Source organism: Podarcis liolepis, assembly GCF_965112155.1.
Source record: "Podarcis liolepis genome assembly, chromosome: 1".
NCBI classification, from domain to species: Eukaryota; Metazoa; Chordata; class Lepidosauria; order Squamata; family Lacertidae; genus Podarcis; species Podarcis liolepis.
The window spans coordinates 9,068,489-9,095,558 of record NC_139554.1 but is presented as its reverse complement, the minus strand read 5'-3'; the positions used below and the strand labels follow the sequence as shown (position 1 = coordinate 9,095,558).

Sequence of the window (27,070 nt, the reverse complement as noted above, 5' to 3'; positions counted from 1 at the left end):
TCTCCTCTGCCCTCTCTAGAGCTCAATATTTGATTTGTTTTTGACTCGCTGTTATTCCCCCCCAAAAACAGAATCACTCTATTTTTACAAAAACATTTATTTACGATAAGCATAGATTTAAGAAAAAATAATGATAAAACAAAAAAGAGAAAGGAAACTGGAACAAATGAAGTTCTTCACCACATTTCACATTATTCTCCCTCAATAAACATACTTGCCTCTCTGCCCATATTTGCACTGATAATTAATTATTTTGCAGGTATTATTCTGGCATTCTGCAGAAGTACATGCGAGTATGAAAAAAATATTAATTGATCTGTTTTAATCCATTTCCCCCCATTTCATTATTGTCATGTGTTTATTACTTTTGTTTGCAGGTTTCTTTGGGGAGGGAATGTTTTCTCAAAGTGGGAAGTAAATCATTTTTAAAAATAAATGTTTAAATAAGACCAAAGTAAAAGTAAAATAATAGTAACACTAGTACTTAATCCTGAAACTCTGTTGATTTTTATGTATTCATTACTGCCCCTGCATAGGGCTAACTGTGTATGGCACAGTTCCACATTCTGTGAAACCCCACAGATACTGAATCTACATCATAATATGTATAATTCCTTATCATTTCTTTAAAATATCTGATGTGAGTCCCCAATGCATGGTTTTTACAATGAAAGTGTGGGATATGAACACTCCTTTTTATATATGTAAGAGAACAAAAATAAATAAAAACTTCTGTTGTAACTTGATCCAAGGATGGGGGTGGATAGACATCTAACAAATAAATAAGAAACATTAAGAAATCATTGGTTTCAGGTGCAGAAACGTCTTGGGCTACCGCTGGCATAGGCACTCTGCACATAAAATACCTTCACAATTTTCTGGGGTCAAATAATGGGATTATTCTATTGCAGATTCTATCCTAAGGTTTGAATGAACTGGTGTGTTAAAAAAAAATTATTTCGCAAACCATTTAGAAGTCTGTTTTGACCTTAAGTGGTTTGTAAATATCATAATCATAATCAGCCTTTGTAGGTTCTGGCTAGAATAAATCCTTAGTCCTTTCCAAGTGATCTGTTTGTTAGTAAACAGAGACAGCAGCCCAGTATTATAAAACTGGAAACTTGGCTCAAGTGGGAGGCGGAATTCCGAATCCCGAACAGATGGAGGGAGCGTTGCAGAAAGAAATGGAAGAAGAGAGAAAAATCTGCTTTGTTCTGTTGATTAAATAAACAGCTTAGACTAACAACAAACAGTTTCTGGCTATCCCAAGACTTTCTCGCTCCCCTCCCCCCCCCCCCAAGTCCCCACATCTTGAAGCAATCAGCAGCTGAAAAGAGACTCGTCCCCCTGGCATCTCAGGTTAAAGAAGGGGGTCCAGGAAAATGTGGTAGAGCCATTACACGAAACCTGAGATGCGTTCACCGGGGACTCCAATTGCCATCGCATTAGGATTGATTGGAGACCAGCAGTACCGTAATGACCCGGAAAGAGGGGCACCCGGCGATTGTTCTTTCGCGTCTCGCGCTCTCCGCCTCTTAGCTTATTCCTCCTTATTCTTCCTCTTCCTCTTCCAATCCGAGAGGTTTATGTTACCGAGAGCGGCTCTCCTCTTTACTTGCTGTGCAAATTGTGCTTGAGGAAAGTAGAAAAGATCCGTACAATCCACTTATTATGCCAAGGGTTTGGAATTCTTTTCAGAGCGCTGTGGGGAAATTATAGTGGAGAAAATATAAATTAAAGGGGTTGGGGGGGTTGGAATGAAGACTTTTAAAAAAACACAAAGGGGGTTGCTATTTTAATTAAGCGTCTGTTGAGATTTCCTACTGGTGCGGTGAGGCTCTGAACTGCCTGGAAACTTAGCCGAGGCGCAGTGCAATCCTATACCTGCCTACTCAGAAGCAAGCCCTGTTGAACTCACTGGGACTTACTTCCAGGCAAGTAAATACAGGATTGCGGTCTCTGGTGACAAGTTCCCGGCTTCTTTCTTGCTGCGAAGTCGAGAGAGGGGGCCCCGATTCGGAAACGCACGGACTTGGAGACGAACCCTATTGCTTTCAATGGCGATTTGCTTCCAGGTAAACGAATTTGACATACGGGATGCGAGAGTGAAGTCGCTTTAAATAAAAAGAAGAAGACATAGGATACGATCCAGGCAAATTTTAAAATCTCCTTTCAATTTGCAACGCAGTCCCGAGTGTTTCTATTTAGAAATCCCATTGAGTTGAATGGAGCTTTGCCTCCAGGTAAGCGTGGATTGCAGCAGGAAACGCGTGTTTACAATCCCTGCACACCTTGGCAGGCTTTCCTAAGAAGAACACGCTCCACCAGCTCTTAAAATTGGGTTTACTTTTGAGTAAACACGTATAGGAGATCGGGCGGGGTATCCCTCCAGTTCAAATGAGTTTTTCTCATAAAAACCCACCTTAACTCGATGGGGCTCCTTCTCCCACCGCAAGCTAAGTGAGCACTGAGACCGAGCAACCTGCCCTGTGCGTGTCTACTCGGAAGTAAGCCCCACTTGGTGGGGGGGAATCACTCCCAGTCGGGGATTTCCTTCCAAAGAGACGTGCTTTGGATGCCGCGCGGGGGACCAGAGGCGCGATCCACACGCTCTTTGCGACTCGCCGCCTAGAATAACATCTCCGCTTCTTCGAGGGCAAGTCGGAATGCAAATCGCGGGTTAATTCGGAGCACAGTTCTTTTTTTAATAAAAAAAAAGCGGAGTCACAAAATTTGGTGATTTTGTTTATCTACCTATTTGAAACTGTCCGTTTATATTACAATACGGCCGTTTTAATCCCCCTTCCTCCAATGACCTAATTACGAAAGTTTGAAGGAGGAGAAGAAGTGGTGTGTTTTAGAAGCGGAGCAGGAGGGGGAATCGGAGGTTGCTCGCTGGCTCCGGAGAGAGAGAGAGAGAGGCAAGTCTGCTGTGCGCCTTGCGCCAAAACAAACCGGCCCCGCCTGGTCTGGCTTTAACTGCAGCTCACTGGATAATGAACTCCATCTTTCCAAAGCGAACTTAACTGTTTATTTAGTGTCACCCCGCATTAACATCACTGGCACTTTCCTCTGAACAGAAGGAGCTGGAGGCTTTCTCCTCCAAAAAGGAAATTCTTTTTAGCTTAGACAGACTTCAGCATCCAGGATGTACATTAGTGGCGCAGGAGGCGGAGGAGGCGGCGGCGGGAGCGCTGGTGCTGCGCCCTTGGCTGATTTTCACCATGATTGAAACCTCTGAAAGAAAGAGAGGAGGAATAACGTGGGCGGAGGACGGAAATCTGGGCGGGGGGGGAGCAACGGGTGGGGTGGGGAGGCACGTGCACTATTACCTGGGCTCCAAGTCTCCGCGTCCCCGTTTTCTGGAGCTCCTCTCCAGTCTCCCTTTGATCCGGACTGGCTCCTGTTTTCGCTCCGGTTCCGGCAGGCAGAGGACGCGCGGATCCAGCCCTGTTTAAGCACATTCCTTGAAACTGGCGGGGGAGGGAGCGCCCAGGCGGCGGCATATTTATTTGGCTGTGAGGAATAACCCCCCACTGTATCCAGTGGGGCTGAACTTTTCCCTGGTAAGCGCGACTTCATTTTACAGCCTGGAATGTGCGCGTGTAGACCTCGCCCCCCAGAAATCAATGAGAATATATCGACATTTTGCAGGGGAAATGATGCCCCCCCCCAATATGTGTGTAATACACTTCCGAGAGAGAGAGAGGGTTGGATCGTGCCCCGGTTCCTGTGCACGGAAGTAAAACAAGATATCAGTGGGAGGCGAGCGATTCCAAAAGGAAACGTTTTTAGGTTTAGGGGTGTAAAAGAGATGGGAGGGAGAATCACATGATCACTTATAACCCATGTGGCGGGGAGACAACACGTTTTAGTGGCTATTTAGTGGAGGGGACTTTTGTGCGCAACATGACCTTAATCGTGGGAACCGCTGCTTCTTTGATTGTTTGTGGGAACTCGCGTCAATGGCAGCCTTGCATGTTTCTCAGGTGTGGGTGTGGGTGTGTGTGTGAGTGAGAGAGAGAGAGAGATGGATAGTGACACCAAAATTAAGTCCCATTTTCATCAGGGAAGCTGGTTCATTGCTGTTTTCCGAAGGCATAGAATCCTATAGAATCACAGAACTATAGAGCTAGAAGAGGCGCAGAGGGTCATCTAGTCTAACCCCTAATCGAAAGCGGCTTGCAGCTCCTCTGCAGGATGCCAGACGCCACCATGGGGCGGGATGGGGTCAGTGGGGAGAGAGAGATGTCTATCCCAAGCCGGAGAAGCAAACCCTCAGGGCTTCGTATTTCAGGGCATTTAAGCCCCAGCCCCGCCCACCTGGCTGCCTGAGGATTGGCCGGCTCCCTTCCCAAGCCAGCCTGCTTAGGATCGGACTTGGAGGGCAGAAGGTGCCCAGTTCGATCCCCGGCATCTCCTGCCTGAAACCCGACCAGCCTCTGCCAGTCAGTGTCGATAATACTGGCCAAAGGGGACCAATTGTCTGATGCAGTATATAAGGCAGTTTCCATGGATGCTTCAGTTGAAATTCCTGCGTTGCGGGGTTGGACTAGATGACCCTCGGGTCCTTTCCAACAATTCTACGATGTTCCATACTGACTTTCCAGCCGGGAGACTGGCTGCTTTGTCATCCCGAACCTCATATCCCGTTTAAAAAGGTCGCAGTCCTGAATTCTGGCAAGAGGAAGTCCCCTTGGAACAGGGGTTGGGGTTTTGCTGTAAGGGAGAAAGGACGCGGCCGCTCGCGCTTTATTTTAAAAACCTGAAATGTTCTCTGTTGCCTGGGATTTCTGTGAAAACCCTCAGGGGCTTTTCTACCCACTGACTACCGGGGAAAGCACCTCAGTGAAGCGGTGGCGGTAACAGATTTTTTGAAGTCTCTCGACTCGAGTTCAGCTCTCCCCTCTGCCACGAACTCGGGGTGCGTCCTGGGGCAAGTTACTAACTTAACCCTCCTTTCAGACTTCACAGTTGAGGAGAACCGGCAAGTGGAGAAGGCGCCGCTGACCAGCAACATTTCCCCTCGCCTCAAGCTCCTGCATGTAACGTCTGAACGGAGGAAGCCTGCGTGGAATCTGGAATCCTGTACACGCGAGTGCTCCTTTGCCTTCAGACGTTACTGCTGTAGGCGGGGGTAGCTATTCAGCGCTCACCATGTGAGCCAACTGCTAGGGGGCAATAAAATATTTGAGGGGGAGGGTCCCCCCCAAGTTGATGGGCATTCCCATTCACATGGTGCCCGTGCACCGCGTTGCGTGATTGATTGCGCGGGGCAGGACTTCCTTGCCCCCCGCTGCCCCAATATTTTATTCAAGTTGGCACCCCTAGGCGCTGACATCTGGCTTGTTCTGCCTTACCGGTTAGTATAGGTGGCGACGAGGGAGCCTTCCTTCTGTATCCCAGAGTGCGTGGAAGCCGGTGCTCCTGAAGGCTCCCGCACTTCGTTCAGACGTTCGTTCCTGAACACGCGTCTGAACACGAGGACTGCAACCAGAGCAGCCGCTCATCTCCTGCCCTTGAGCCGCTGAAACACATACGGGGCGCACAACCACCATAGCTGTCAACGTTTCCCTTTTTAAAGGGAAATTCCCTTATTCCGAATAGGATTCCTCTGGGAAAGTTGACAGCTATGTCCTCTACTCTCACACACATATATTTCCTAGAATCTTAGAGTTGGGAGTGACCCCAAAGGTCATCTAGTCCAACCCCCTGCAATGCAGGGATTTATTGCATTTATTAATTGCCTTTATAGCCCATCATTTTCTTCCAGGTCCTAGTCCTACTTGCACACGGTCTGGCTTTCTGGAAGAAACCTCTCCTCTCCCATGAGTTGTTTCCTTGTGGTTTGATTGCAAAACGCGACGCGCGGAATGCGTGGGAATGGCGTTACGCGGGGCGTTTTGGGAAGAGCTTGAAAAGGCGCATCTTTCACTACAAGGCGGGGAGCCTGTGGCCCTTCAGATGTTGTTAGCCTCCGCTTCTCCCTGTCCTCTTTGACCAGCCGGGCCTGATGCGCGTTGCGGTCCACAAACATCTGGAGGAGCGACCGCGGGCTTCCTGGCAACGCTCCCCTCTTTCCTGGGCTCCTCCAGAGCTCGCAGGGTGACACCCGCTTTGTTTTCACAGGTGTCTGGAGGGCAGCGATGGCCAGCCGGTCCCCCGAGCCTCCTTCGGGGTTTTTCTTCCTCTCCCTCCTTTCAGACGCCTTTTTTCACGAAACGCTTTTCAGCGTCGGCGCGGTGGACGCGTCTCCAAAATAGCGCCCCTCTTCTCTTTCAGTGGTTTTGATTTTTCAGGGGAGGAGGAAGCGCAGAGAGGGAGGAAAGCAGGAAAAAAGAGAGCTAAAGGGGTTGTGAGAGAGAGAAGACAAGTCCTTTATTGTTTAGAAATAAGCCAACCCTCCTTCTTTTTCTCTCTCGCTCCCTCCCTGCGTCTCTCTCTCGTTCTCTTTCCTCTGCGCTTAGCAGCTCAGAGAGGGTGAGATCCGGTATCACGTTGCAGATTCCCACTAAAGATAACGAAATGTGATCTATTTTTCAGAGCGGCAAGTGGATGGGAACGAAGCCGTCCACGACAGAAAACTCATTTGCTAATGGGCTCGGTTTTGGGTTTCCTTCGCGTCTCCAGAGTCGGAAATCGCTGGAGTTTTGGGTTACTGGCCGCACTTATAACTGGCAGCATTCTGCAAATCCTTTTTTCTGCTTTAATTAATTAAGGAGCAGCGCCGATCATTCCCCAGAAACCAGTCTGCCCTGGGCTCTTTCCCTCAGGCCGCTCACCAATAAGGTCTTGTTTACTTTTTGCATTTGGAAGAAACCAGGCCCGAAAGGTGGGCAAATTTCTCGCCAGCCTCTCCCACCCCTACCCCCACCCCTCCGCCCAAACCACAGATGCGTGCCTTATACCCGTGGACAGTTCAATTTCACGCTGCAAATCGATTTTCGAAGGTAGCAGCCTTCGGATTGTCCACAAAATTCTGCCACTTACGCCCCACGGAGGTTCCTGTTTTGTTTTTTGGGTGTTTTTTTTAAAAATAAAAATCTAGCGTCCATTCATAAAGAAATTTACGCCCCATCCTGTGGATGTTTATTTATTCAGGAGAAAACTCCCCTGAATTCAACAGAGTTTGTCCTCCCTACGTGTGCTTAGTAGGGTCGACGTGTAAAGTGTGTGTGTGTGTGTGTGTGTGTGTGTGTGTGTGTGTGTGTGTACAGTCCTCTGTTCACAAACTGGGTACACTGGGTTTATTGGGTTTGGCATCATCTGGCGAGGAGACTAAGGGTGCAGTCCTGACCTGTACTTACCTGAGTGAAATAAACTCAATGCGACTTCTGAGTAGAAGGGGGTTATTGTGCCACACTTACCTCGGAGTAAATGTCCCAGTTTACACAGTGGATAAGACTGTATAGGATTGAACGGTCAGGCAAAAGCCTTTAAATGGGGAGGTCATATCAATAGAATTTTTTGGGGCGTGTAAACTGTCTTAATATAGCACAAGTAGGAGCTGTTTTGTGCAATAATTTAAGGTGTTGAACACACACACAAACAGCTGCTGAGTAGTGTCTGTCGCTTAAAATGTTTATATTTTATATGGGACTTTGTATATTTCATTAGCACTCCAGCCTATTACACCTAAACTAGCTTGTCTGATGTGATCGTAATGACACTTGCATTTCAGGGGGAAATTGCTCACGATGTTCGTGGCAGAAAACAATTCCTGCCAGTCGGGTTTACTTCCAAGTAAACATGCTTAGAATCCGAGGCTCTCCTGTATTTTATTTTATTTATCAGACCTTCCCATTAATCACGCACTGTGAGAGGAGCACTGGTCCTGAACTTATGCACAATTACTCGGGAGCAAATCCCATTAAATTCGGTAGGGCTTACTACTTCTGCGAAGACGTGCAGAGATGTGGATGGGATCCTGCCTCTCTGTCTCCTCTTCAGGCGTTTAGACTTACCTTTGAGGAGAACAAGAGAGCAGGGAGCGGAACCACGCCGAATAGGCTTTCTATCTGGCACCCGGAGGGAGCCCCCCGCCCGGCGCGCGCGGACTTCCACGCGGAGGCTCGCTCCTTTCAGACGTTGGCGCCGTACACGTGGACGCCAGGGAGATGAGCTAGTCGGCGCGCGCGCGCATTCTCCTTAGCGGCGCATAGAAACGCTGTTTTTGTAAACAGACTCCGCGGAAAATGCGCCTGCGGAATAATAAGACAACAGTCGGGTGACCCGATATTTCAAATGATTATTTATAGCAAATTCTTTTCTCTGAAAAGGCTCAAGGAAAAACAACAACGCCGCAAAGGTTTTTCTCCAAACCACCCACCGGGAGGGACGTCAGGGCGATGCGCTTCTCCTTTCGGCTAGTTGGTAAATTTGCAACGCGATTCCATATCCGCCTTTTTTGCGGTCTGATTTGGAGAAGTGAAAGGGACTGGTTTTTATAAAACATAGCAAGTGATGATGACCGTCCGCAGTTAGCTCTCGAGTGCAGGACTCCCAGCATCAGGTTAGAGACCCCCTTGTGGCGCAGGAAAGCTCTCGGTCTCTACGTTCCCTTGTTTATAAAAGCGAATTATTTAATCTCCGCGTTAGGAAACAAATATCACTTTTTGTGGCTCGTCGGCGATTGCAGCAGAATGATTTGCAATAGAAATGAGACTTAACTGAGCGCAAAACGTGATTGACATGAATTGTTTACTCGCAAGGAACACCGCTCTTGCGTCCTGAACGAGTTAGGCGAAAATCAGCCCGGAAAGAAACCAAAAGCGGACTTTAAACTGCCAAGTATTCTCTGCAGAGCCGGATATACAGTAAATGTTTTGGGGATGTGGGTGTAAGTGTTGGAGGGTTATCCACAAACACACAACACACACACACACACACACACAGAGAGAGAGAGAGAGAGAGAGAGAGAGAGAGAGAGAGAGAGAGAGCGTTGTTCGTAGCCGACCGCTGCTAGATAGCATGTGGGCTCTGCTGATATATTTATAACCGGCCCTTTAAAAAGAATCCTCATCTCGTCCAGCGCGGAGCTACAGAATGATAAATCCCGTGTTTGCTTCTCAGACGTTTGAAAAGGATCCCAGGGGAGGGAAGCGGGTTGAGGGGGTTGGTGGCAGCAGACAAATAGCTGTCAGGCCGGAGAGAGAGTTATCTCCACCAATTTGGTTCAGATCTGTCTTTCGCCTCGCCTTCCAGTCCTGCAGGTATAATCTGTCAGACCTTTGGCCTCTTTTTTTAAAAGAAGACTTAAAAAAAAAAATCCCTCCTGTCCTTATTTTAAAAGCATTAGCCGCGGTAAACATCCATTTAGCAAACACCTCTTTGAGAGAGGCATTTTTTTTTCCGGGGTGGGAGAAGCTTTCCAACCTCTCTCTGCTAATAGGAGGGGGAAAAATATTTTGCGCATCTGTTATAGACTTTGGGGTATGTTGGGGCATATAATTTTGTGTGTGTGTGGAGAGAGAGAGAGAGAGAGAGAGAGAGAGAGAGAGAGACGCCTTTCTAAAGAGTCGCGTTCCGGTCCCCACGCAGCTGCCTTGTCAATAAGGAGTCCGTTCCAAGTCGAGACATTTTTTGCTGGCAGGACATTCATTGCAGCAGCTTCTCTGAAGGCATCACGAGGACCAAAATAAAGTGGGGAAAAGTACCAGATCGGGTGGGACAATTCGTTGCACCGGCCGAGGGGAGGGGATAGAGATTGTCTCTCCATATGCATATTATATCCACACGCATAAAGTGGTGTAATGGTGCCAACTTGAATAAAAAAATGGGGGGGGCGCTGATCACAAGACACACGCACCATTTGACTGGCAGTGCCCGTCAACTTGTAGGGAGCTGGCCCCCTCAAAATATTTTATTGGGGAGCGAAGGGCCATCTGCCCCTAAGTGGTGGCTCCTATGCAGTGGCGCTTTCAGGAAAAGTTGGGGGGGCAGAAGTCGTCCAGGGCCCGCTTTGCAGACTGTGCAGGAGGGGTCTCACTTCCTGAAGTCGTCGAAAAGAGAAAAGATCCGCCCCAACACTGACCTAATGCCTTTAAGTCCACGTGGTCTTAAATTGCTATGCTGTGACCACTGTGATGCACAGCCAAGGCGCTTGGGCCTGCTTTTCTCTGGCTTAAGGGCACTTTCTGCAAGATCCAGAAAGATGAGAAGAACCGGATTCAATTTAGCCCCAAACGAACGGGCTCCTCCAGTGTGCAAAAGAAAATCCGGCCCCGTTTTCAGACCTGACGGTCAAAAGCCAAGGCACGAAAGTGTCTTTGCCTTGTGGTTTCATAATACCGAGGCAAAGAGCAGACAGACCAGGGCAGAGGGGATGTTTGACCGGCGCGGTCGTTTTCGGGAGCAAAGAGGATCCTATGCATTTACACGTGACAGGGACACGCAGAGAGGCGTGCAAACAGATCGAGGAGCAGTGGGCCTTCTTTCTGCGGACCCGAGTTAGGTCATTTTAAGGCTGTGGAATTAAGGATCTTAAGCACAACCACTGTCTTTGGTGGCAAATGCGCGTTTCTTCAAAATGCGTCCTGGCCTGATGTAATTTTAAATCTTCTTCCACTGTATTACTTCTTGGTGAGCAGTTGTATACAAACACTGCTGCCTGCATGCTTTCCCTTTTATTCCTGCGAGTAAAAGGCGGAGAGAGAAAACGACGTAAAAGAAAAGAAAAACTGATAGCCAAGCATTCCGGATGCCACCCCCACGAATATCTCTGATCTAGGCAGCCTCTACAGGGGTTCCAGCCCTCCTACTAAGGGAGAGGGACACCCGGGCCTTCCTCAGCCGTCCCGTCCCCTAACATCTAACTTCACGGGGTTAGTTATAGTCACCGTCGCCGTGCGTGTGAGCGTGGTCTCGCGTTCCCACTACAAGCGACGTGGGCGAGCAACACAACACGTGTTCAGATTCCAACCTCTACGACCTTCCGATGGAAGGAATATGACCTGGTTGGAAGAGTCAGTTAGGATATATGAACATCAGTCCAACCAAGGACAAAAACCAAATCTCAGGTCTGATTCACAAACCTGCTGAGACGCGGATGAAAACCAGTACAGTGGTGCCTCGGGTTACGAGCTTAATTCGTTCCGGAGTTCCGTTCTTAAACTGAAACCGTTCTTAACCTGAGGCACCACTTTAGCTAATGGGGCCTCCTGCTGCTGCCACGCGATTTCTGTTCTCATCCTGAAGCAAAGTTCTTAACCCGAGGTACTATTTCTGGGTTAGCAGAGCCTGTAACCTGAAGCGTCTGTAACCTGAAGCGTCTGTAACCCGAGGTACCATTGTAGGTGTTTTCTTGAGCGCTAAAGGAAGTGTAATGCTGCGATCCTATACACGCACCGGGGAGCTTTAAGTCCCAACCAGCATTCACAGGATTGCGTCTGTACGCTGAAGCTGAAACCCCGCGGAAGCAAAAAATAAACAAACCACAAGGGGGGGTGTCAATAGAACAAGGGGGTATGGATGGAGGGGTCGCTGGAACTATGCCCGCGAAGCATCCTAAGTAGTAAAAAGCGCCATACAAATGCTAAAGCATTATTATCATTCGCAGTTGGGGAAGGGTCGTAGCCCCGTGGCAGAGCATCTGCCTGAGACCCCCTACTCAAGACATTGCACCGCCGCCGCCAGTTCATGTAGACAACACAGATCTGGACGCAGCAGTCAGTGGTCTGATTCGGCAAGAGACAGCTCCCCACATTCCGATTTGGGAATAAATTGGACGGCTGACATCTACCGGACTTTGCTTCTAAATACAAAGGTGTGGGATCCAAACAGACGCGCGATTGGTTTGAGGGGTGTGGGGCGACCACCTGCCATGCTTAAGGACCCTGACTTCGAAGCAAGTCCCCATTCTCCCTACTTTTTGCTGCAGCATCCGACTTAACACCTTTATCCCTCTGAACGTGGGAACGTAGGACGGTCTTATAGTGCGTCATCAGGTTTTGGGGAGTCCTGGAGTCACTCCCAGCCTTTCTTGGAGCTGCACCCGCGTGCAAGGCAGATGTTCCGACATTGAGATACTCTGATATTACCGTCTCCTAACCCAGCGGTACCCAACGCGGCGCCCTCCATAAATTGACGGGCTATAACTCCCGTTATCCATGACCACCGGCCAAACTGAGGCAGATGGGAGTTGTAGTTCAACAGCTCCTGGAGGGCGCCCCGTTGACTACCCGGGCCCTCACCTCACCGGTCTTCAGTCCCTCTGGTGTTGTTTTTTGGGGACCCCGGGAGTCCTGCCTGACTTAGATGCACCTCAAAAAGCGTTCTCTCCTCGTAAGCGCCGCTGTTGGTCACTTATCGCCTCCAAGATAAGTACAGCTCATAAAAGGCTCTTCGTTTCGTCCTTTTCGGCAGCGCTGCTGCTGCTCCGCTTATCTCGCCCTCATTGTCCTTATCTCAAGCCCTGCCCTTGCTACTGACAATGGATTACCTTTGTTTGGAGAGACTCTAATTGTTTCTCCCTCCCTTCCCCAAATCATCTTCCTCCTCCAGGAGGAACCTCCTAATTGCTTTTTGAACCAAAATGAGGATTAGCAGAATCCAAGGGAGGGCGCGGGTGGCTACGCGCAGTGCAGAAAATACGGTAAGACAATTCTGACACCACCCGCAACCCCGACTAGGCTTGCGCCAGCTCCCCATAACATACTAAGTTGGTCGCGAGCCCCATTGGATTCAAGTGACAGCTGTTTCCGAGTCACCACCCACAGAATCGGGCAGCATAATTGGCGTTTTTACTGGGAGGGCCAGCTCTCGGTGGATGGGGGTCCACGTCCCTGATTAATATGACGAGGACAGCAGCTTCATTAGGGGGGAAAACAACAACTGCATTTCAGTTTATTTATTTATTTTCAGTTTACTCGGAAATAACCTGCGCTCCGTTCAGCGCGCCTGACTTCCAGGACAGGATGCGCAATTACGCGGCGATCAGGTCAGATTGCAAGAGGGCCGGAGACGCTTACTCCAGAGTCATCTTGCTGAGGCCGCGTTGGAAGGAGTGTTTCAGCCCGGTACCGTTCGTTCCAGAGCGGATCGCGGATTTTAAATAGGCCTAACTTCGTCTTGCACAGGCGAAATATGTGCTGGTTCGATTCCAGTACCTATTACTTAACGTCGACAGGGTGCCCTTTCTATCACCTTACGTTTGGAGGCTGTATTGACCGCAGGGGCATCGCTTTTCGTGATGTAATTGGAATACGCGCTCCCGCGTCCGCTCCTGGCATAATTCGAATTCCCACCAATTTACACGGGGAGAGAGGCCTTCTGCAACACAACTCCTGGTGGCAGCCCAAAGGCATCGCTTTTAAGCTTCACCTCTTTGGATGCAAAAATAAATAAATAGCAATATGTATTTCCGAGGAGGGTGATGATTAATAAATGAATGAATGAAAGAATAAATAACAATAAGATGCCCACCTTGCCTCCCTAGCCTCTTAAGACATAGTTATGGCGCTCCTTTCATTATTTATCGCGCGCCATAAGCTATTCATCAGGGGCATCATTTATTCATTCTCAACATTAAGGTAATTAAATATGAGCTCACCGGGAATGAGCAGGTCTGAAAAAAAAGGCGGGGGGGGGGGACGAAGGGAGAGGAGGTTTGCTGGCTGGCCGGCTGGCTAGCTGGAGGAGAGACGGGCCGGCAGAGGAGGGGGGGGGGAGAGCTGGGCTGGGCATGGGTGGCTGTCTTTTTCTTTTTTCTCCTAAAAAAAAGAGAGTCTGCAATAATTGATTTGCACAGAGTTTAGTTCCCCTTAGCTGACACTTGAGAAGCAGCTCGAATTGCAGGGTCCTGACGTGTCTCCCCTCTGGAGGGAGGAGGAGGAGGAGGAGGAGAGAGCGAGAGGCCAAGAGCCGCCCTATCTGTCTCCTTCGCCTTTCTTCGCCACTCAGTCGGCCCCTCGGCTGCAGCCAGAGCCACAGCGAAGCGGACCTTGCCAAGCCCCCGTCGGCAGCGCCCGCTCTCTCGCTCGCTCGCGCACCAACCAACCAGGCCGGGCCGCGCCTTCCTTCGGCTGCTTTTTTCTGCTGCGTCCTGGGCGGCGCGCGCTCTCGCTCTCCCTCTCCCGGGCGCAGCTGCTGCTTTGCTGGACGCGCGTTCCTATAGGGCGCTGCAAACATCCAATCCAAGGGAGCCCGGAGGACGACGGGGCGGCTTTCAGCTTGGCTGCCGTCGGAGATCCCGACCCAAAAGTTTCCTGCGCCTGCAGCGACAGCGCCGGAGCATCCAGTTCCTTTGCGCCTCGCTCGCTGGGTTTTGTCGGGGGCGCTTTTGCCTCGCCGCTTGGATTCGCCAAGGGTCTTTTTGGAGTTTGCGCCCGGGGGTGAGTCTCTGCGCGCCTCCCCTTCTTCTGCCTGTGTGGGGAGGGGGGCGGCGCCCAGCGCTGCTTTTCCCTCTCTCCCCCCACCCCACAGCCCCGCCGGTCCTTCTGCCGGTTCCGGCCAGCTAAGCGAGCGCCGGGTGGCGGGCGCCCCGTCGGCGGCTCGGCGCCCCCGTCGCCATGTCCATGCTGCCGTCTTTCGGCTTCACGCAGGAGCAAGTGGCGTGCGTCTGCGAGGTGCTCCAGCAAGGCGGCAACTTGGAGAGGCTGGGTCGCTTCCTGTGGTCGCTGCCCGCCTGCGACCACTTGCACAAGAACGAGAGCGTGCTGAAAGCCAAGGCGGTGGTGGCTTTCCACCGGGGCAACTTCCGCGAGCTGTACAAGATTCTCGAGAGCCACCAGTTCTCTCCGCACAACCACCCCAAGCTGCAGCAGTTGTGGCTGAAGGCCCACTACGTGGAAGCCGAGAAGCTGCGCGGCCGGCCGCTGGGCGCCGTGGGCAAGTACCGCGTGCGGAGGAAATTCCCCTTGCCCCGGACCATCTGGGACGGCGAGGAGACCAGCTACTGCTTCAAGGAGAAGTCCCGGGGCGTCCTGCGCGAGTGGTACGCCCACAACCCTTACCCCTCGCCCCGGGAGAAGAGGGAGCTGGCCGAAGCCACCGGCCTCACCACCACCCAGGTCAGCAACTGGTTCAAAAACCGCAGGCAGCGCGACCGAGCGGCGGAGGCGAAAGAGAGGTGGGTGCTGCTGTTTTGCAAGTCGGAGGAGCGGATGGGGCGACCAAACTTTATCTGGGGTGTGTGGAGGGGTGGGGGTGTGTGAGAGAGACCTCCAGACAGACCGACAGCCGTACAGACAGAGAGCAAGCCCAGCTAAACGCGCTGAGACTTGCATCCGAGTAAGCACGCGTAAACTCCCGCTATCCGGAATTATCCATAAGATAACGTAAGGTAGGATTCAGCCACAGGTAGGCACTTTTGCATCGCAGCCTTATACATGTCTATTCAGAGGTTTGGGTTTTTGGGGGGGGGGGTTGTGGGGCCTTAAACACCCGCCCGCCCCCCAGGTATGTTGGATATATCGCTGGAGCCTAAATTTATGGTGATTTATATAGGAAATCTTAACTTTGGCTGGATGGTATCCTGTATTCATTACCAACTATGCCAAATGATCATTCCTAGCGTTAATAATAATAACAGCAATGATTTTATTATTTATAACCCACCCATCTGGCTGGGATTCCCCAGCCACTCTGGGCGGCATACAGTACATATAAAAACATAGCAAAACGTCAAAAACTTGCCGATACAGTTTACCATCCCCATTGATTTTTAGGCTGCAATGGTATTACCTGGAATAATAATAATAATAATAATCCTAAAGGATTATTGCCTCTCAATAGACATGCCTAGGAGGAGGTTCCTAGTGACACGGTTAAGACAGGAATGTTAAACCCTGCTTTACCTGGGAGTAATCCCATTGAGTTCAGTGGGACTTGCTTCTGAATGGACATGGTTTAGGATTGCATCATGCCACCATGACGGTGAAACTCATTGGGCCTTCAGGGCTCAAATGGGCCTGGATCGTGTCCCTAGGGGGATCTTACTCTCTTCTGAAATCTTCGCACAGCCTACTGTGTCATGTTAAATACCTGTTAGTCAAGAGTACTAGCAGGTTTCCCATAGAAAGGCCGTGTCTTGGTGAAAGAGGGCCTTTTCCAAACCTCCTCATCTCCTTCCCTTGATAGTTGCTTCCAAACTTCTCCTTCCTCCTATTATGTCCTGAGGGAGGAGAATGGAAATAATCACACCCTTTGCAGCATTTTCCTGATGTGGAGTTGTTACAGTTTCTGGCGCTCAGCATAAATAAACGTCACTGCAGTCTTGCTTGGCCTAGGGGGTTATGCAAATATATATATATATTGAAAGGACAAGGTAACTGGAAGGCCAAGATTTCCAGAGTGGCAGCTGCGTCAGTCTCTTGCAGGAAAACAAATCAGAGTCTTTTGTCACCTTAAAAGACGACACATTTGTCAGGGCAGAAACTTCTGTGGACTGAAGCCCACTAACCAGACCAGCACACCCTGCAAAAGGTCCCATTTGCACCTCTGCTCCCCATTTCCTTTCCTCTCTGGGGGCTAGTCCAGAGTTCCCTCTACTTGATAGAAGCTATCCTGATTCTTTTGGTGCCCAGTAATTCTTCCACTCTCCCCTTTAATCCTCTCTCTCCCCCCCCACCAATTCCAGCAAAAGCCCCCTTCCTATTAGATACATCTCCCAAGCTGCAGCAGGATGAGGCATATGAGCAAAGGAAATAAAAGTGACCAGGAATAACACCCTCTCTTGTTTATGGTTCCGCTGGGTTTATTGTGGGCTCAGAAGTCTCCAGACTGGAGTGTTGTGTCTCAGTTTAAAAACCCAAGCTAGCTCCCTGGTGAGTCTGCGAGCCACCACTTCCCTTTTGGAGTAGGTTTTTTTAAAAATAAAAATAAAAATTTAAAGTACTGGAGGTCAAAGAGGTGAGAAGGGTGATAGGGAAGCCGGAAGAGGACTTTGCAGCTTGTCCTAAGCATGTTTGGGCAAAAGTAGGTCTCAGTCTTCTTGGCTTTGCTTACTCCTGAGTTAGTGTGCGTCAGAGAACAGTGTGCTTGTGATTTTAAAATATATATATATAAAATGGCCAGCAATAGGTTAGACAGGAGGTCAACTCAGCAAGCCCACATGCTTTTAGATATGCACACAAAGGCTGCAACCCTCAACACACTTTTATAATAATAATAACCAAGTTGAAAAGATAAATCATGGAATTAGGGTGAATTCTAACCTCAGTTTCCCCCACTGATCAGCCTTGGGGGTTGCAGTCCCTTACCTGGGAGTAAGCCCCATTGAATGCAGTGGGGCTTAACTTCCGAGTATGCACGCATAGGCTTGATGGAGCAGTCTCCAAAGCTCTCTCTCTCTCCCCCATCCTGTGAGGCAGGAGGCTGTGGGCAGACTTCCCCCACTCCTAGCAGACCGCGAGGGGGTTAATCAAAGGAGCTGGATGGGTGAGGTTATAGGGAGTCGTTTATCTTCCTTGCAACCCCAGCCACACCCCGCTTAAATTGACGTACTTGACTTTAGGAAGGTTTACATGTGTTTAGGATTAGGGTGTCAGTCCCATTGATGACTCCCAGATCCTCCCCACACAAAACTCGGCAGTAGGTGCAGAAATGAGCCCCTAGTATCACAATAATTCTTGCATTATCCAAGTCCGGGGGAACTTATTTCCACCCGGTTTTACGCGGCGGAGTGGGATGCCGGCCTCAAAGGCGGTTCTGTTTTATATAGGTTTTTAGCAGCATCAAAAATAACGGGGGCGGAAGGGGAAGGAGGGGGAAATAAATGCGTGCCCCAAGAGGTCACAATCTAAATTGCCGAAGGATAACATCCCAGGCTTTCTCCCCACCCCCTACCCCATGCATTCAAAGAATCCCGGGAGCTGTACTTGACCCCCGCGGAGCTACAATTCCCAGCACCCTTAAGCTATAGTTCCCAGGATACTTTTGGCCGGGCGCGCTTGCAATTCAAAGAAAAGGTTGCAGAGCAATGGATCTGCCATCCCGGTGGAGCCGCGGGGCCGAGTGTCCAACTTGGCGGCTCCTCTGTTGTGAAGTTGGGACGAATTGGCGCAGACTCTGGTTTCAGCTGCTGAGCTTTTTTTTTTTTTTTTAATTATTATTTGTTGCAAACCGGACCCCGGAAGAGGGAGAGAGGGGAGGGAAACCGGAGATCTGTGAGACCCGGTTATCTCCTGTCCCAAGATTGGGCTTAATGTTACTCTGCCGGTAACAAGTTAGTGCCTTGAGAGGGGAGGGAAAGGAAGGGGTCGAGGAGACCCCGCGCCCTTCCTGTCCATCAGATCTTGAATACATGGACGTGACATATACAGTATACATATACTGTATTAATCCCCACCCCTGCCCCATCTCTCTTGTTAGTTTGCCTTCTTTACTGGCTGGGGGGGGTGTAAATGATGCCTTCACACCCCCCCAAAGTAAATGTGCATTGGTTAGAGATGGGTCATTTGGCACAAACAGCGCATCCATCCAGCGCGTCCTGCTTCGCTCTGGAGATGGAACTAGATGATGATGATGATGCTATTTGTACCCCGCCAGTCTGACTCCGTTGCCCCAGCCACTCTGGGCAGCTTCCAGCGTATATAAAAACATAATAACGTATATAAAAACGTCACTTTCCCCAGATTTTTCTGGACTCGCATTCAATTGAATAAGCAAGCAAGCAAACAAACTGGTGCCTATAGGAGAAACTCCACCCATTAAGAGTTCAGGATATAATAAATACATATACCGTAATAATATAAGTAAGGAGCCGCGTTGATCTTTATGTGTTCCACTTCATTTTTTGTAACGGTTATAGTTTTTTCTGTACCCAGAGAAGAAGCTACGTCCACTTCCTTGCCTACTGGTCAGTTGTTGGGACAACTCCCCCCCCCCCGGATTCTGATTAAACGTGGCATGGATCGGGGCATTTCCCCTCGAGTAAATGTCATCTTAACAGCACAGAAAGGTTTTAAAAGGAATAAAAACCAATCACCTGATCCATGCGCTTGGGAGTTAGCCTTTTCCGGGGAAGGCGTAACGTGTGAATGTAGGCTAGAAAGCTGGAGGGATACTTTAAAAATAACAATAACAACTCACACTAGTTTAATAGCGCTCGTTCTAATAAATCAATTAGCCTAAATCTTTCGGTATTTACACTTTGGCAAATACTTTTTTGACACCTGATGTTGCAAAAACCCCTTTGACCTCTTTTGCTCGCTCTGTTTGTGCACGCTTCTCAATATTGTGGGGAGGGAAGAGCAACCATTTTATTTATTTATTTTCAAAAAGCCGAACTGAACCTTGTGGCTCGGTTTAGGTTCCCGGGGAAAGGCCCAAACCGGTTTAACGCGTCGCTTGCGAAACTGCCTTGAAATGTGTTTTTTTTCTTTCTTTTCTGCGGCTGTTTCCCCCGCATCCTGAGCATTCCAGAGTTGAAAGCTCCGTTTTCCAAAAGAGCGAAGGTCTTCGGCGGTTATTTATTATTTTTAGCTTCCATCCTAAACATTTAGAGGGTTGTGCTGCTGGAAGCGGCTGTGCAGAGACACAGCTTTTCCAAATGCATTTTATTTTTCGACGCCGCGACGTGGACGCGCCGACTAGACCCGCGTCTCCTTCACCTAAGCTAACACTGACATCACTTCGGCTGAGATGTTCCGGCTGCAGCTGTCTAAATAGGAGGCCAAAAACGTGGCAGCTGCAACGATGAAGCCATTATTAAAATATGAACCACTCTTCAGAGAATTGTAAAACACACACATGCGCGCGCGCACACACACCATTATTTGGGGTTTCTTCCTCCACCTGAGGCCGTGGGCACGATCCACACTAAGAAAACTCTCTGGAGATCCCCTGATTTCTGCGGGAGAGATTCACTCCATACTCACTGCAATCTTCACCCCATTTACTAGGGAGTAAAACTCACTGGATTCAACGGGATTTACTTCTGAGTAGACGTGGTTAGGTCTGAGCTTCTGGCTTGCCTAGCTCTGTATAGATCTTTCCGTGAGCTCTTGGTCTTGTGAATGCAAGGGGGTGCGCGCGCCCCCGCCTGCTCACTTAAATTCTAATTTCTCATACCCTTGTTTTTACCCATCCGGTAGGGAAGATTCTCAATACCTTTTCTTGGCTGTAAATACAAACCGTTCATTCCCGATCCACTCCGTTTCTTAATCCGCATTAACTAATGCCCTGAGATTCCACTCTCCTAATAACGGAAATTGATTTGCAATTCTCACTGCAGCCATAAACATCGACTGTAAGAGAGGGAACAATTTATAATTCACAAATTGTGTGACTGTGTAATAGCCAAAGGAGTATGAAGTCGGAAACTTAACCCAAAGGATGTTAAGAGAACCACCGAGATATGATTTGCCTTCAAGCAAATGTATTTAGGGGCATCAGCCTGAAATCAGTGGGGCTCATTACTCCGATTTTTAAACACCCTGTTTGAAATTCAGTCCCATGGATTTATTTATTTTTTACAGCGTGTTGTTGATAATCGGGATTTTGTACCCAGTTCCCAAACGCGCACCCTGCGTGGAAGCAGAAACCACCGACTAGCATCAGTGGCGAGTGACTATCTGGGGTTCAGAAAGGCTGCCTGAGAAATCCCCGCCCCCCTTGCCAATTTTTGTCTGGCCGTTCTACTCCGCCTGAGACTCGCGTGTTTGACCTAGGTTGTGTGAATGCGCACTTGCCTTAAGGCGCGATTGCTTGTTCCTCGAAGAGAGCAGCAGACTTTCGACTCGAGCGAAAGTCGCTGTTCAGGAGACCCGCGCAGAAAGAAGGGAGGCGCAGGAAGGTCGGCTTTTAAGCTGCCCCCGCATCTCAACGGAGCTGCCCGCAGGAGAGAAGTCTCCGTACGCTGTACTCGCCGCGGGTCTTACTTTACTTCCAAGCAAAGCTCCTCCGCTAGATCACCTCTAAGGGGGCAATAGATGCCCCTTTACCAGGAGTGAAACAACAGGTTTTCTGGTGCTTGGACCGGATAGAAATGGCGCTATATTAAACTGCAGTTATTACCTCCCCTTGTTTGGCAACGAAGCCGCAATTGCTACGGGCGACGGACGCAGCTTTCGCTTCTTCCGTTCCCCCCACCAGAGTGCAAGGAAAAGGTTGCGTGTTTGCATTTATGTAGAGGCGACTGTGTTCTGCTGTCTCCATTGCAGACGATCCGGGGATTGCCTGGTTGTCTGTATCAGCCTACCACGCAGGAGGGATTGGTGTTTTTTTCTTTTACATTTCTTTGTATGCAGGGAGGGGTTGGGGAGAGAAACAGTGACTCAATTATATATTTTTATAGGGAAGGGGACAACTTTCACTCTTTCTGGCTAAGTTCCACCAAGTTAAGAAATCCTGATTCTAGCATTCACGCCTTCGAAATAAAATGCTTTTTGCTTCTCGAGGGTGAGTGGGGGAGATTTATTACAGAAAATGTTAGGAGCTCAGGACAGTATTGTCCATCCTCTGAGCTAATGTGAAATATTTGCAGCCTTGATCCTAACTGGTGTCCTCTTTTAGGGTTCTATGTGTGGTTTTTAAAAACCTTTTCTTTGAAGTTATTTAGGGCATGAGCCAGCCAACTACTAAAGCAGTTGCTTTTCTCAACTCTTCCTCCACTGATAATCCAGTCTTAATCTCTCGCACTTTGGCTTCAACCTGATCTTGGACCTATCCTGTCTTTTTTCACATTTGTAAAAAAAAAAAAAGGGTTGCTTTTTTATTAAAAAAAAAAGGCCAAGCATACTTCATTTAAAATAGCTTTTAGGCTGCCTTGAAGGGCAAAAACACCGTCAAGGTGACTTGCAAGATAAAAGGAGAATAAATTGTGTGTTTTCCTCAACTGATTTCAAAACACGACAAAACAGAAATTTTTGGAAGTTTCCCTCACCTTTTCTCTGACTTTTGTTCCTACGCTGTTATACTCTGAATGTACAACATTCTCCTTTGGAAGCGAGTCCCATTAATCTAAATCTTTTTTAAGATCTAAAAGGGGTTATTTAACCTGATAGAAGGACTGCCTTGATACTCAAGACAAATATCTGACTTTCCCCCAGAAAACAAAAGTCAACAAATTTTCAGTTTTTGCCCTTCAAACCCTGAACATTCATGGAAGTTAGGTCTACTGATTTCAGTGGGACTTCCAAGGCAAAGTGTTCAACAGAGCAGCCTTAAAACGAAGGGATCTTGTGCATAGTTCCTTAGGCCCCACTGAACACAGCAGGGTGGGCGCTTAATTCTGAATAGATGAGCAGTAGGATCTGGCCATGCACCACGACAAACAGATTCTATTGTACAGTTTCCTTGAAAATAAGCCGAGCAAAATTTCAACGTGATTTATATCTGTCGAGAAACACCATACTGAAATTTGTGCCCCCCAAAACCTCCTTTTGTGGTGTAGAATGGCTGTATAAATGGTGTTTAGCTGCATGCAGAGCTCTCCTCCCCACACACTGTGATTCCACTACGTGGCTTACTTGGGAGTAAGTACCATCAGAGAAGCTTCATTCCAGCACTGGGACTTTAAAACCGCTGGTGGCTTGAGCGAGTGACAGTGAACTTTCGGTAGAGTTTTCCCCTTGCGTAATTGCATTTCTGCCAATTTAGGCTAATGGGACATTCATTCCCTTCTCTCTTTGGCCCTTGCTTTTGCAACCAGCTTGGTCTATGACCACTTTCTCATTCCTCTGCCTCTCTTTTTCCCAGGGAGAATACGGAGAACAACAACACTTCCACGAACAAACAGAACCAGCTGTCTCCCCTGGACGGGGCAAAGCCGCTCATGTCCAGCTCGGAAGAGGAGTTTTCGCCCCCACAGAGTCCGGATCAGAACTCAATCCTCCTGCTCCAGGGCAGCCTCAGCCATGCCAGAAACTCCACCTATTCCTTGACGGGGCTGTCCGCCTCCCAGGCGACTCACGGCCTCCAAGCCCACCAGCACCAACTGCAGGACTCTCTCCTAGGCCCTCTCACCTCCAGCTTGGTGGACTTGGGTTCATAATCCGGAGAGACAGGGATGGGGGTTTCTCCCACCACCCAGTGGTTTGTAAATAAGGGGACATTGTCATGAATTATTTTTTCCTTCCTGCTCCCATTGCCCAACCCACTCGGTTTTGTTTTGTTTCCCGAGAGCTCACCTGGCGATTCTTAAGTGACTTCTAAAGATCTCTTCCGAAGCTCTTCTCTGACCCCACAAAGGCCTGTCTCCACATCTCATTTATCCAGCTCTCCTCCCGACATCCTTGTCATTATGTCTTAGCGGAAGCCAAGCAGAGATAGCACACACCCATGGGCATGCTATAAACAAAACAACACCCCCCCAACACACACAACAGGCACACCCCTTTGCCCCCCTCCATTTGTGTATCACATTTCTTCATATATATATATATATATATACGAAAGCATATATATATATATATATATATGCATGCTTGTCAGCTAGAATTACAAATGAATTCTTTTATTTAAAACGTTGGTGGGCATCACCCAGCGAAATCAAGCGTATAAGTTTTTAAATATGAGTGTTGAGCTTTATATAAAGTGCTTGGTTTTTTTGGCTGGATCTTGTCTGTTCCCTTTCCTGTACACTATAATAGTGTGTGTATGGGGGGAATATTTTAAGCAGGAACTGGGAAGTGTCTTCGCTGGGAAATGAAGTCCTCCTAAAGTCAGTGGGACTGGCAGAACAACCCTGTGCATATTTACTCAGAAGTCATTTAAATGGGGCTTACCCCCACCCCACCAGCCCTAAGCCTGCATAATTCTTCAGCCTTTACTTTCTAGTAAGTGTGTCTTGGGCTGCCTCCATAGGCAGTAGTGAGGTTGTTGTCCTGGATTTGAATTCTTAGGAAATATGAAAGCGGGGGTTGGGGTTGGGGTTGAAAGAGGAGTAGCGTATCTTAAAACTTTTGTTTTGAAAGTTTGGAGATCTGGCGAGGGCAAATTTAAGTTTACATTTTTCTTCTTGGTCAGATGTAGCGTTCTGAAAAAGATTTTGAAGTAGCTTAAAAACTGAAAAGATGATGCTGATGCTGCAGTATTAGGTGAAGAATGTAAGTGCCTATGTCTTAACGCAGATCGTGTGAGGCCTTTTTACGTTAGAGTAAATTTTAAGTGTGACGGTACACTCATGTCAGTCATTTTTACGTTTGTGGTGAATTTAGGCAATTAATCCATGTGACTCTTTTTTAAAAAAACACAACACAACAACACAAAACCCAACAAAACACAGCGACGACAAAAATAGGAACAATTTTACCCAGACATATATCTACCATAACCCACGTTCTTTTTATAGGTTTTCTTTCTGTCTGTCTCAACTTTACCTCCTTCCCACCTCACCTCCTAGTTTGGCTTGCAAAAATATACAGGGGGGGAATAAAAATCAAAGTGGCAATTTGATTTTTGTTACCAATAGTAGCATGTGCTTTTTCTTTCTTGTACCCAAAGAAGTCTAAATTAAATCATGATAAGAAGATTGAAAACATAAAAGTCTAATATTTTTATTTCTTTATAAATAGATTAACAAGTAGCCTATATCTTCGCAAACACACCTCCCTTCCCTGCTAGTCTGTCAAGGCCTGAAGGTTACTTCTGAAGTTGGGGTTTTAAGTCTGTTTACTCCCCCTTAGCCTTTCAGTGAAGGCCTTTGGGAGGGAGATAAAAGTTGTTAAAACCCAATTCCAACCCGACTTTTTCTCCGAGGCAAATGGTCCTGTCCACTATGGCTGTTGACTTCCGACTCTCCCCTCTCCCCCTTGCTTTAAAATAATTTATGGGCTCTGTCCTGTGTTTAGAAAGCATTCATCGTTAGAGAGAATAAACATTCAATGGGAAGTGTGTGAAAAATTGAGAAGGCAGTTCAGCTAAGCACTTTCATCACGTCCCCCCTGATCTCAGTGGGAGAGGGTGACCTGTAGGCTTGGATGGAACCCATTGAAACCGGTGGATCAATTAGCAGGAATGTAGGCATGTTTATTTCTGGAATAAGGCCTAGTGGGATCTACTCCCTAACAAATACCTTTTTGAATTGCAGCCGGTGCTGTTCAAACTTACTCAGAAATAAGGCTGCCCTTCTCTTCACAATTACCCCGGAGAGTGGGAAGAAAGTATTCTGGAATAACTCTACAATTCTTTGTTACAAATCTATGATTTTATACCGCAGACCCTCCAAGTGTCCCTATTTTCCAGGGACAGTCCTGCGCTTACAGAAGCCATCCCGGTTTCTGATTTGATTCCGGAATGTCCCGCTTTTCCTTAGGATGCCCCTATTTTCATTGTAGAAATGTTGGAACGTTTGGTAGGATGTCCCTATTTTCAACAGAGAAATGTCAGAGAGTATGGAATCATCCAACTCCTCAAGCCATCTGAAGGCAGCCCTATATAGGGAAGTTTTTATATATGTTGGAAACTACCCAGAGTGGCTGGGGAAGCACATTCAAGAGGGAAGGGGCATAAATTGTATGTATGTATGTATGTATGTATGTATGTATGTATGTATTTATTGGTAAAGGGACCCCGACCATTAGGTCCAGTTGTGACTAACTCTGGGGTTGCGGCGCTCATCTCGCTTTATTGGCCAAGGGAGCCGGCGTACAGCTTCCGGGTCATGTGGCCAGCATGACTAAGCCTCTTCTGGCGAACCAGAGCAGCGCACAGAAACGCCATTTACCTTCCCGCTGGAGCGGTACCTATTTATCTACTTGCACTTTGATGTGCTTTCGAGCTGCTAGTTTGCCAGGAGCCGGGACCGAGCAACGGGAGCTCACCCCGTCACGGGGATTCGAACCACCAACCTTCTGATCAGCAAGTCCTAGGCTCTGTGGTTTAACCCACAGCACCACCCGCGTCCCTTTATTATTATATAGAGCATCCCTATTTTTATTGGAGAAATGTTGGAGGGTATTATTCTATGGTATGTATGTCTATCTAAGGACACAGTAGAGGAAGCTGCAATTCTCACTGGATTTTAGATTTTAATGGAGATTTACTCCCAAGATATTGTGTCTTGGATGGGCTTAATTTTCGGAAGGCAGAAAACTGCCTTGTACTAAATGAAACTATTCGCCTAGCTAGCTCAGCACTGCCCACACTGACTGGGGGAGACTCTTAATGGTTTCAGGCAGGGCTAGTTCCCTCCCTCCCCGGGGATGCCAAAAATTGCAGCTAGGGTTTTAACATGCAAAGCAGATGCTCTACCTCTGAGCCATGGTCCTTCCAGTGTGGTGTAGTGGTTAAGAGTGGTGGACTCGTAATCTGGTGAACAGGGTTCGATTCCCCGCTCCTCCACATGCAGCTGCTGGGTGACCTTGGGCCAATCACACTTCTCTGAAGTCTCTCAGCCCCACTCACTGGGTGAGGAAGGGAAAAGAGATTGTTAGCCACTTTGAAACTCCTTCAGGTAGTGATAAAGCGGGATATCAAATCCAAACTCTTCTTCTTCTTCTTCCTCATATTTTGCTGGACTCTGTCCATGTGATTTGGCTCAGCTGTGGATGCAACCCCTAAATATACATTGCCAATGTGCAAGTCCAGTTTGCAATGAATGAGCGAATTGCACAAAGCAATTTCAGTGGTGCACAGCCATGGCGCCAAGCCATGGATTGTGGCCCAGGGAAGGCCATTTTTTAATACAAACAAACAAACAAAAACAAAAAAGAGGCATAAAGACTGCAATTCTGTCAACATTTATGCCTCACCAAATGCAGAAGAGAAAGCTTAAAGAGCATTCTGTCTTTTAAGTGGGGTGGAGTTTCTGACTCAGGGAAATTAGCCTTGTCCTCAAGTTGCTTTCTCAGAGGAGATTGAGCTGCCCTGATATTAATAACTCAATATGTATGTGTTGGCGTTTTGCTTTTTTGTAATGTGGAAGGTCTTTTCGCCTCCACACTGAGCTTTCAAATTGGCACAACCGGCTTTTAAATCACCAATGTGGTGGTTTGCCAGGTGATCCTAATGCTGTTGGATTTAGTGGGACTTGCTTTGAAGCGAGTGAGTTGAAAATTAAACCCTCCAGCCCCATCTTGTTAAGCCCACAAACCCTGAACTCACCAGTATCTATGAATCCTATGACTCCCAACAAGGTTTGTAAGTGGATTCTAGTTTTCACCCAGTATAATCCTGTTGCTGAAGTCTC

The 27,070-nt window shown here is 48.2% G+C and overlaps 1 protein-coding gene and 1 long non-coding RNA gene across 3 annotated transcripts; one reads left to right on the top strand and one right to left on the bottom strand.

Annotated features, from left to right (window-relative positions):
- Nucleotides 1-943: 943 nt before the first annotated feature.
- LOC310685835 lies at nucleotides 944-6,352 on the bottom strand. The gene is made up of 3 exons (XR_014515560.1): nucleotides 3,333-6,352; nucleotides 3,028-3,237; nucleotides 944-1,702 (listed from the first exon to the last, which is right to left on the bottom strand). It is a non-coding gene; the product is annotated as an uncharacterized lncRNA (long non-coding RNA).
- A 7,490-nt stretch (nucleotides 6,353-13,842) lies between these two features.
- On the top strand, nucleotides 13,843-24,426 carry SIX1 (SIX homeobox 1). Of its 2 annotated transcripts, none has more exons than XM_083520068.1 (2): nucleotides 13,843-15,008; nucleotides 22,639-24,426. In XM_083520068.1, the coding sequence occupies exons 1-2, from the start codon at nucleotides 14,508-14,510 to the stop codon at nucleotides 22,984-22,986; spliced, it is 849 nt and encodes a 282-aa protein (XP_083376194.1). In that variant the 5' UTR covers nucleotides 13,843-14,507; the 3' UTR covers nucleotides 22,987-24,426. The 2 variants fall into 2 exon arrangements, with proteins under 2 accessions (XP_083376194.1, XP_083376193.1); XM_083520067.1 differs by having other exon boundaries at nucleotides 13,867-15,067.
- The last annotated feature ends 2,644 nt before the right edge of the window (nucleotides 24,427-27,070 follow it).

What these genes read in the sequence shown, in the direction of transcription:
- SIX1 (XM_083520067.1), top strand. Translation starts at nt 14,508, where the DNA reads ATGTCCATGCTGCCGTCTTTCGGCTTCACGCAGGAGCAAGTGGCGTGC. An exon ending in GCGGCGGAGGCGAAAGAGAG is followed by an intron (nt 15,068 to 22,638) that starts GTGGGTGCTGCT and finishes TCTTTTTCCCAG; the next exon opens with GGAGAATACGGAGAACAACA.